General features: G+C 35.8%; 1 protein-coding gene across 7 annotated transcripts in view; it reads right to left on the bottom strand.

Moving 5' to 3' along the window:
- Positions 1-11,041, bottom strand: part of RAPGEF6 (Rap guanine nucleotide exchange factor 6) — a 184,576-nt gene that overhangs the window by 37,661 nt on the left and 135,874 nt on the right. For 4 of the 7 annotated variants that reach the window (XM_015560937.1, XM_006759164.2, XM_006759167.2 and 1 more), the window contains 3 exons: positions 10,417-10,431; positions 5,196-5,436; positions 4,269-4,652 (listed from right to left, as the gene is read on the bottom strand). In XM_015560937.1, the coding sequence (XP_015416423.1) occupies positions 4,269-4,652; positions 5,196-5,436; positions 10,417-10,431 (640 nt within the window). The remainder of the gene's footprint in view (positions 1-4,268; positions 4,653-5,195; positions 5,437-10,416; positions 10,432-11,041) is intronic. The other 3 variants (XM_006759163.2, XM_006759165.2, XM_006759168.2) reach the window with 1 other exon arrangement.

Below are 11,041 nucleotides of genomic sequence, written 5' to 3'. Positions count from 1 at the left end.
CCTGCTGACTGCTTCTGGACTACAACAGGAAGCCCACCCAGGAGACAAAGGGAACACCTCACCTACAGATCCCTCCCATGGGCACCTGCAGTGCACCTGTACCAAACCCACCCCTCCCCCTGCTCTGCTGCTGACTCCCTGTGTAAGGTCCTGAGACCAAGCTCTCTGGTAGAGGGAGCATACGCAGGTGTCTGCAGGCAAAGGAGAAACCACAAACGGCTACCATCAAGAAAACAAAGAGACACTACCAGCAACGGACATGATGTGTTATAGGACTGAGAGAAGACACAAGCTTCATAATTCTGCCACAAGAATTCTGCCACAGGAAGCATAGAGCAGGTGTGTTCATACAACACCTGGGAAAGCCTCAAAGCTATAGGAAGGTTGCCCTAGCCCAGCCGTGGGCAAACTACGGCCCACGGGCTGGATCCGGCCCGTTTGAAATGAATAAAACTATTGAAAAAAAAGACCGTACCCCCTTATGTAATGATGTTTACTTTGAATTTATATTGGTTCACACAAACACTCTATCCATGCTTTTGTTCCGGCCCTCCGGGCCAGTTTAAGAACCCAGTGTGGCCCTCGAGTCAAAACGTTTGCCCACCCCTGGGCTAGCCAGTTTGGCTCAGTGGTTAGAGTGTTGGCCTGAGGACCAAAGGGTTCTGGTTTGATTCCCGTCCAGGGCATGCACCTCGGTTGCAAGCTCCTCCCCAGCCGGGACCCTGGTTGGGGCTCGTGCAGGAGGCAACCAATCAATGTCTCTCACATCAATATTTCTCTCTCTTTGCCTCTCTCTTCCACTCTCCCTAAAAATCAATGGAAAAATATGCTTGGGTGAGGACTAACAACAACAAAACAATAAAATCTATAGCAAGGTTGATGAAAGGGTTTTTTCCTTTTTATTTTTTCACCTTGAAGAAGTAAAAACTAAAGGAGCTAACTGCTATCTCAAATCAAAAACAAACAAACAAAACAAAAATGCAAAACTCCAATAATCAAGAAAATATTACTTCACCAAGAGTTCACAATAATCTTCCAATAACTAAGCCCAGAACATGGAGATCTACGATTTACCTGGTAAAGAATTCAAAATAGTTGTTTTAAGGAAACTCAAATGAGCTACAAAAATACACACAGGTTAATTCAATAAAATTAGGAAAATAATACATACTCAAAATATAGGAAGCAAAAAAGGAACCAAATAAATATCTAAAGCTGAAAAATTCAATGAAATGAAAAGTGTAATACAGAGCACTGGCACCAGGATAGATGAAATAGAAGGAAGAATCAGTGAGACAGAGTTTAGGAACTTTGAAATAACCCAGTTTAAGGAAAAAAAATAAAAGAAAGAGTAAAGAAAGCCTACATGATCTAAAGGAAACCATAAAAAAAAAAAATCAATATCCAAACCATAGGAGTTCTAGGAGAGAGAAGGAGGCAGAAAGTCTATTTAGAGAAATATGGCAGAAAACTTTCCAAACCAGGGAAGAGATCTGAATATCCAAGTTCAGGAAGCGGGATCACTCCATTATTTCAATCCAAAACAACTTTCTTCAAAACACATTATAATAAAACTGCCAAAAATCAAAGAAAGAGAGAGAATGCTAAAGGCAGTAAGAGAAAAAGAATGGTAACCTATAAAGGTACCCCCATTAGACTATTAGCAGAATTCTTAGCAGAAATCATATAGGCCAGGAGAGAATGGGATGATACATTTGAAGTGCTGAAAAAAAAAACCCAAAACTACCAACCAAGAATAATCTGGCAAAACTATACTAGAGAAATAAAGCACTTTCCAGAAAAACAAAAGCTGAGAATTCATCAGCACTAGAATTGCCTTACAAGAAATGCTGAAAAGGAATCTTCAAATTGAAATGAAAACTAGTAGTAACGTGAAACCACATGAAAATATACAACACTTTGACAAAGGTAATAAAATTCTGCAAAATCTCAGTACTGTAATTTGAGGTGTGTTAACCACTCAACTAGAGTATGAAGGTTAAAGGACAAGATATCAATAACTATAGCTACTATATAAAAGGTAAATGTGACATTAAAAACATAAAATGGAAGTTAAAGGGTAGAGTTTTATAGGGTAGAGTTTTATATGTGATTGAAGTAATTAGCATTAAATACTGTTATAAATTGTTTTATGCAAGTTTCATGGAAACCACAAAGCAAAAACCTATAGTAGATTCACAAACGATAAAGAAAAGGGAATCAGAGCATGTGTATGTTATGTGTCATTAAGTCCACTCTGACTCCTGTGGATATCTATGAATGAGTGATGTTCACAATATCCTGTCCTCAACAGCCCTGTTCAACTCCTGTATGTATTCTCATGCCTATGGCTTCTTTTATGGAGTCAATCCATCTCATATTTGGTTGTCTTCTTTTCCTGCTGCTTTCTAGTTTTAGCAGCATTATTGTCTTTACCAAAAAACCCTGCCTTCGGGCCCCTGGCCGGTGTGGCACAGTTGGTTGAGCATCGCCCTGTGCACCAAAAGGTCACCAGTATGATCCCCAGGATCCCCAGTCAGGGTGTGTTTGGGAGGCAACTGATAGATGTTTCTCTCTCACGTCAATGGTTCTATCTCCCCCCTTCCTCTTTCTCTAAAATCAATAAAAACATATTTAAAAAAGAAAAAAGAACCCTGCCTTCTATGATGTGTCCCAAGAACACCACAACAAAAAATCATCAATTTACAACAAAACACAGCAAAAGAGTTGAGAAGGAACAAAAGAATTACAAAACAGCCAGAAAATAAATAAATGAGATGTAAAATGGAAGTAGTAAGTCCTTACATGTCAATAATTACACTAAATGTAAATGGACTGAATTTTCCAATCAAAAGGCACAGAATGGTTGGATGGATAAAAAAAACAAGATCCAACTATATGTTGCTTACAAAAAAGTCACTTCAACTTAAAGGACACACAGAGGCTCAAAGTGAAGGGGAAGGAAAAATATATTCCACATAAGTAGAAACCAATAGAGAGCTGGACTAGCTATATTTATGTCAGACAAAATAGACTTTAAGCCAAAAACGATAACAAGAGACAAAAAGCCATTTACATTACATAATGATAAAAGAGTGAACTCTGCATGAAGACACAATAATTGTAAATATATGAGCACTCAAAACTGGAGTGCCAAAATATATTCAGCAAATACTAACAGATCTGAAGGAAGAAATAGACAACAATACAATAATAGAGGGGGACTTTAATATCCCACTTTCAGCAATGAATAGGTCATATAGACTGAAAACTAGTATGGAAACATTGACCCTATATCCATTACACTCCATCCAACATCAGTAGAATACATATTCTTCTCAAGCATGCACAGAACATTCTCTAGGATAGATCTGAAGATAAGCCACAAAAGAAAGCTTAATAAAGTTAAGATTGAAATCATACTTAGTATCTTTCCAAACCACAATGGTGTGAAACTAGGCATTAACAAGAGGACAACTGGAAAATCTACAAATAACTGGAAATTAAACAACACACCCTTGAACTACCAATGTGCCGAAGAAGAAAACAAAAGGAAAATTTTAAAAAATCTCTAAACAAAGGAAAATAGATATACAACATAACAAAAGCTATAGGATGCTGCGAAAACAGTTCTAAAACAGAAGAGTGACAAACATCCATATTACAAAAAAACACACAAAGATCTTAAATAAACTACCTACTAATAACTTTACGCATCAAAGAACTGTAAAAAGAAGAAACTTATCCCAAAGTTAGGATAAAAAAGGAAATAAACATAGAATAGAAAAAAATAAAATAGAGGCCAGAAAAATAATAAAAAAGATCAATGAAACTAAGAACTTTTTTTTTGAAATGACAAAATTGACAATGTTTAGCTAGACCAGCGATTTTCAATTGGTGTGCCACAATTTTTAAAACATGCAATACCTGACTGTTTAGTCAGAGGCACAAACTTCTTTTCCCTCATATTATCAAATTAAAAAATGGCAACAGCCAACATTACAATAGCCATCCATGCGAATGCATCAAAATTATACCAATCATCCACACAGCCCACCCCCACCCAAAAAATGTTTAAGTAACAGAAAGATGGGAGAAACAAAGACAAAAAGCCAGTATCCCAAGAGTGGAAGACATATGTCTTTACAATACTTTCAGTAAAAACCTATTTATTAAACTTTTTCTTTCCTAGTCATTAATACCTAAGCAGAAACCAGCTTCATGTCTAATAGTATGAGAAAATTGTACACATATTTGTACAAACTTACCTTATTATTGCAAACATGGAATTGAAGTTCTTACATTCTCGACAATGAAGTGCAATTTTAATAAAATGCTTAATAATCTTCATTCGTTTAAGCTGATTCGATTCGGTTAAAACCTCTGAGGCAACCCAGAATGTCTCTTGGTTTACAATGTCCTCAAACTCTTTCAAGTGAGTATTTCCTGTTTTGGAATTTAACTTAAAAAGGTCATCAATGTATTCAGTAGGCTCAATATTACGAAACAAATCAAAGTCCCTCATTGACAGCTGAGTGGCCAGCTCAACGGTGCTGAGCTGCAGCATGGATAGTTGGCTTTCCTTAACGAGTTCTTGAGCATCTTCATCTGAACATAAGGTCTCTGTTTCCATGTTATTTTTTAAGTAATACCTAAAAGGAAAAAATTGTTTTTTTATAATTTATTTTATACTTAAAGAGTGCTTTCCCTCTTTATTGTCAAAACATTAATTTTTTTTTCCTAAATTCCCACATATTCATAAAAGGATAACTACTTAGAAAATAAATTGTGAAAATTACAGCTTCTTTTGCCCAAAGTATGTATGGTCACATTGAAAACAAATTAATAAATTAATAAATCAGATACATGTAAAGATATGTATTATTTAGTTTCCTTCTCTGTATAAAACGGAGAGTGAACTACTTCAGTGTTTCTAAAACTTTATTTTAGAAAAAGAGCTAAAATATTTAACTGTCTTCCCTTTACTTTTCCCATGTTTGGATAGCCATTTTGAATACATTTCTAAAATTATGGAGATAAGAAAAGCTGGGGCCAAATACAAGAAATCCTACTTCAATTTTAGAGAGAACTCAGCGGCCCTAAGACATGATGTTTCTATTTAAAATATCTATTTTAACATGGAATCTTCAAAAACACATCTAGAAATAAGTACATTCACTAATAAGCACATTCACCTTCCATTGAGCTGAATTCTATCAGCTAATTTGGAAAATTGGTCCGGGAGTCTTCTCTGTTTTATGACACCCTCAGGAGTAACAGAAACTTCACAGAGAGAATATGTGTCAGATGCACCAGTCAAACCAAATTCATGAACAGCATGACAAACAACTTCTTTAGCTGTAGAGTCTTTACTGATGATAATGTAGCAACTTTGTTGATCTGCTTTAAAAACTCTTATAACTTGATCAGGAATATCTATATAAATTAAAAAATATGCCCTGTTATTTTCAGGAATATTACTTTTACCTCTTCAAAAAGCAATCTGGAACACAAAGATCCTTCTCAACAGTGAAATATACATTTCTATTTCAGATGAACAGAAATCACTGCTGCATTTGATTAATAAACGTATGTATCTTTTCAGGTGACAAAATACTAATACATGTTCACAGAAAAACATAAAGATAAAAATAAGGAAAATACTATACATACAATTTGGATGCCATAATTCTTTTTATTTATTTATAAACATTTTGATGTCATTTTTATATATTTTAATTATCCAAACCCCTAATGACATGCACACATTTCATTTTCTCTTCTCTTGTTGTGAACATACTATAACCACATCTGGGAAGGAACAGAGAGTTGTGTATCTTGCTAAACAGTGTAAAAAAGTCATACTCTGTTAAAGCCACCCCCACCCCCCCTACGCCCAGGCAACAAACTGTTGTATAGTCATGTATGAGGGATTTGGGCATCATAAATGGGCACCTCCAGAATAGACCCCGAAAATGGGATTATTCAAAGGATTAAGACAAACCCTGATGAATTTGCCAATAAAAATACCAACCTGGAAAAAATTTTAGAGATAGAAGAATTCCCTGCACTAATATCAGCATCAATGTAAATCTTTTTCTATTTTAGAAGTGCTACATGTATAATACATACATATTCTTTACAAACATGTTTATTACTGGGAGAAAATCATACATGCCAAACATAATACTTGGAACGCGGCAGACCTTCAAATATTAACTGATTATATGAATGATAAATATGAGGCTAGAACAGCCGTGGGCAAACTACGCCCGCGGGCCAGATCCGGCCCGTTTGAAATGAATAAAAATAAAAAAAGACCGTACCCTTTTATGTAATGATGTTTACTTTGAATTTATATTAGTTCACACAAACACTCCATCCATGCTTTTGTTCCGGCCCTCCGGTCCAGTTTAAGAACCCATTGTGGCCCTCGAGTCAAAAAGTTTGCCCACCCCTGGGCTAGAATCAAGTTGAATCAACCAAAAATGAGTTAATCAGTTCGAATTTAGGTCTGGAGCTAGACTACACTTAAAAATATAATTCTGTAAGTGCAAAATAGACATTTTAAAGGAATCATTGAGAAGTACAGCATTTATTAGTCTTATAATTCCCACTTCATTCATAAAATCCTGATAGGTAAATAAGTTTTAGAAAAGGATTCTCAAATATCTGGACTTTTAACCCCCAGGCAAAATCTGTAGAGTGCTAACTATAATCTTGCCTAAGTAAAATAAAAGAAAATGAGATATTTAAAGAATGCATATACTGACACCGAGGTTACATTAAAATCAGAGAACTTTTTCTGTATTTAAGATGATCATAAAAATAAAAAGGCTCCCTCTTCCTTCTGCTTTAAATGGTTATTGCTGAATTAACATTTATAGAGTTTCTAGTATGTGCCAAGAATGTTCAGGTGATAAAGACACAGTAATAAATGAGAAGGACAAAGCCTCTTCTCTCAGGGATTTGCTTGTATTCAAGAGAGGAAGTGGTGGTTCAAGACCATTAAGTAAATAAGACATGCCATATAGTGAAGAGTGTCACAAAGAAAACACAAAGCAGTGGTACAAAGGTATCAATGATCAAGGAGTGGCAAATTTGTATAAAAGAGCCAGATAGTAAATATTAAGTTTGCAAGCCAAGAAACAAAAAACAAATCTCCACAAGATTTTTTTAAACAAAATTCAAATATAATAATAATGCAAATATAAAACATGTAAAGATATATAAACACCGAGGTTAAGGCAACACTCTAAATTAAATGTCCACTAAAAGACTGGTTAAATGGAATACGATTAGCTGTTTTCTGCATTCTGACACAGAAAAGTATTCAAGTTATATTGCTAAGTGAAATGGGCTAAATGATAATGCAGCATATCATTTGGGGTGAAGTAAATGATACACACATTTTATATGCACTGAAATCTCAAGAAGGATATGCAAGTAAATGAAGAACTGCTAATTCTGGGGAGTGAAGACATTTATATTCCATCCTTTCTCTACAGTTTGATTTTTAAAAAACTAATTATATGTTCATTTATAACCAAAAATCCGTTAAAATAATAGATTTGCAATGTAGAAAGGATTTTAAAGTTTACTAAATATCAAAGAAATTTTTAAAAAAGGTCTGTGCTATTAAATGAAAAAGAAGCAAAAGTTCCATACACAAACTCAGAAAAAAAATTCTGAAGTTTCAAAATCCTTTTAGCCACACTCTGAATTATTTTAGGCCTCATCTTGTATTAGGTCAAAAATTCCAGAAACAAAAGAAAACACTTCATGATTTAGAATAGCATGTATACTCTAATGCTATGAATATAAAAACATATATGGTTAAAGGAAGTGACTAAAAGAACATGCCAGAGTGGGGGCAGGGAGAGAGAGAAAGAGAAACATCAGTGTGAGAAAGAAATAGCAATCAGCTGCCTCTTGTAGGTGCCCTGGGACCCGGATCGAACCTGCAACCTAGCTCTTCTTCTCCATGTGGAACTATGGCTGTGCCCTCGAGTTGAGGAGATGAGGAAGACTCCTGATGTGGTGATGCAGCTCTATCATTCTAAAGGCACTGGTGCCTGAGCGGCCACCAAGTGTATTCTCCAGGACTTTCTTCAAAGTGCATGACCAGCGTTCTTCAAAACTGCTGAGAGAGATTAAAAATGGAGGCAGAGGAGGAGGATGCTGCACGGACATGCTCCAAGGAACAAGCTGGAATTACAACTGAAATACAGAAAGCCTTCCTGAAAAATCAATGGAAAACTCAAAGGAGAGAACCCTGATACCCAAGGACCAAAGGTGGAGACCCAATTGAGAATGATAGGAGGGGCGGAGGCATGAATGGGCTGGCTGGGCACTCACAGATAGCAACTGAAGTCCCAGAGAGATGTCTCAGCTGCGCGGGGGCGGGGGGGAGGCAGGGGCACTGAGATATCTGCGATCTAATCCCAAAACTGGGCTCCCCAGCAGAGAGCACAAAACTGAGGAGGGTACCCATATAACATCTGGCTGTGAAAAGTGGTGGGATACTATCTGCCAGGGAGTGGCAGCTGAAAGTTCAGGCACCACCTTGTGCTCTGGCAGAGGGAGGGTGAAGTAGACTGGAGCTGTGAGAGCAGAACCCAGGACTGGGGACTCGGGGGATAGAGCTAAGAAGGCAGACACCCCAAGTTTCCTGGGCTGAGTTATTCCCTCACATAGCAGAGGACATCTTCCCCACATAGACATCTGCCTTACCTTGGGGGAAGACAGTTGACACACCCTATTGGAAAACACCTTGCTTTGAGGCCACTTAAGAGATTAAAAGTAAAATTAGCCTCCAGGCAGAAGCAAATGTCCCACTCTCTTGAAAAAACTCTCACCACACCTGAGGATTATTTGGGAGGGGGGGGGATAAAGGGGGGAGAGGAGGACAATTCAAGTCAGAATCCTATCAGTCTGTAGGCAGAGCCAAGTCTCTGGAGGCTTTGAGTCTTTGCCTGATCCAATTAGTCAGAAACAGCCTTTAACACTGTCCTGCACTAGAGATTGAGAAGTATAGAGGATCTACCTAAAACACAGTCACAAACCCAAACAGACAACAAAATGAGGAAACATAACACAAATAAAGAACATGTTGGAAGGAATACACAGCAGATTAGGGGAATCTGAGGATCAAATCAGTAAATTAGAAGACAGAGTTGAAAATAGCACTCAATTAGAGAATTAAAAAAAAAGATAAATTAAAAGTCAGAAGGACAGCTTAAGGGAGCTGTGGGACAATGTGAAACATAACAATATTAGAATAGTAGGTGTGCCAGAAGAGGCACAAAGGGAGAAAGGAATACAGAAGGTGTTTGAGGAAATAATGATAGAAAACTTCCCTAACCTGGTAAAGGAAAAAGTCACACAAGTTCAGGAGGCACAGAGAACCCCAAACAAGAAGAACACAAACAGACCCACAGCCAGACACATCATAATTAAAATGCCAAAAAATTAAGACAAAGAGAGAATCTCAAAGACAGCAAGAGAAAAGAAAATGGGGAATGCTTTAAAAAGAATAGAAAGGGAAGAAGGAACACAGGCATAAAAAAACATGGCAACAAACAAGCCCTGTCAATAACCTTAAATGTAACTGGATTAAGTGCTTAAATCAAAAGACAAAAAGTAGCTGAATGGATAAGAAAACATGACCCATATAAATGCTGCCTAAAAGAGACTCAGCTTAGAACAAAGAACTAAGAACCACAGGATGAAAGTGAAGGGATGGAAAAAAATTCTCCATGCAAATGGAAAAGAAAAATAACTGGAGTAGCAATACTCATATCTAACAAAATAGACTTTAAAAGCATCATACTAAGTGAAATAAGCAAGTCGGAGAAAGATAAACATCATACGATCTCACTCATTTGTGGAATATAATGAACAACATAAACTGATGAACAAAAATAGAGCCAGAGGGGGAAAAATATTCTAGAATATAATAGAAGTAATCCTGTTACTTGCAGATTTTTAATATTTCCTACAACTTTTGTGATATCATCCTATGTTAGTACAGTTTTGGTAATATTATTATACTTAAATTTTTTTTATTATTGAAGTATTAATGTTTATTGTATGTATTATATGTAAGATCATTTTTCTTGAGTAGTTGTTTACTGCATGCAACATTATATTTAAGATCATTTTTCTTGAAATATAAGGTTTATTGCATGTAACATTATATTTAAAATCGCTTTTCTTGAAACAGAGAAAAAATTCACGTGCAAAAAGTAAATAAATAAAATTAAAAAAGAATACATGCCAGTTTACAGTGGCAATCTTATACGTGGATGGAAAAGTTCTTTCTGCTTCATTCAGTTCTTTCACATTGATTTTTAAAAATAAAATACTACATATAAACATAAGCATTAAAAAGCATAGAATCTTCAAAATACTTACAGTAAAAACCAACAGCTGTAGGCAGCAAAAACAAAGCAGAACCATAAAAAGGTCAGCAATCAAAAGCAAACTATTCAACAGGTCTGTAGTTTTTTACCCACTTTCTAGTAACTTTAAACATGCAGCATAAACATGGCTGAGATAGATAGATCAAGTTAATTAAATTTGGCTGATGTCATATATGTACTGCAATACATAAAATTCAGTGCTATCGTATATAATTCAAGGAGCTGAATTTAAAATTAATTGATAATGAACATTTTATTCAACATAAATATAAATAGCTCCATAAAAAGCCTTTCATAAAGTTGCACATTTTGGAGTTTAAAAATATAATTTTAAGTTAAATACCTATTTTATATGTGGTCATTTATATTGCTGCAGACTAAGCTTTGCAGACAGATCTTTTCTAAATAGATTTTTAAAAAGCATCTTCAATCCTTTCACTATGTTTTCAATGAGAAAAGTATGCAATCAATTTGAAATAAAATTTAGTAGCAACCCCTCTTAGGAATTCTGAATTTTAGCACCATGAGGCTTGTAGTTTTTAAATTTTAAAATTCCAATCTCTTCCACCCCTTTCCCCCCAGCCAAATCCCCAACGTCCCTCTCTTCTCTCCTTTCC

Source organism: Myotis davidii, unplaced genomic scaffold (assembly GCF_000327345.1).
Source record: "Myotis davidii unplaced genomic scaffold, ASM32734v1 scaffold456, whole genome shotgun sequence".
Lineage (NCBI taxonomy): Eukaryota > Metazoa > Chordata > Mammalia > Chiroptera > Vespertilionidae > Myotis > Myotis davidii.
Note: the sequence above shows the minus strand (reverse complement) of the source record. Positions and strands in the feature narration are given on the sequence as shown.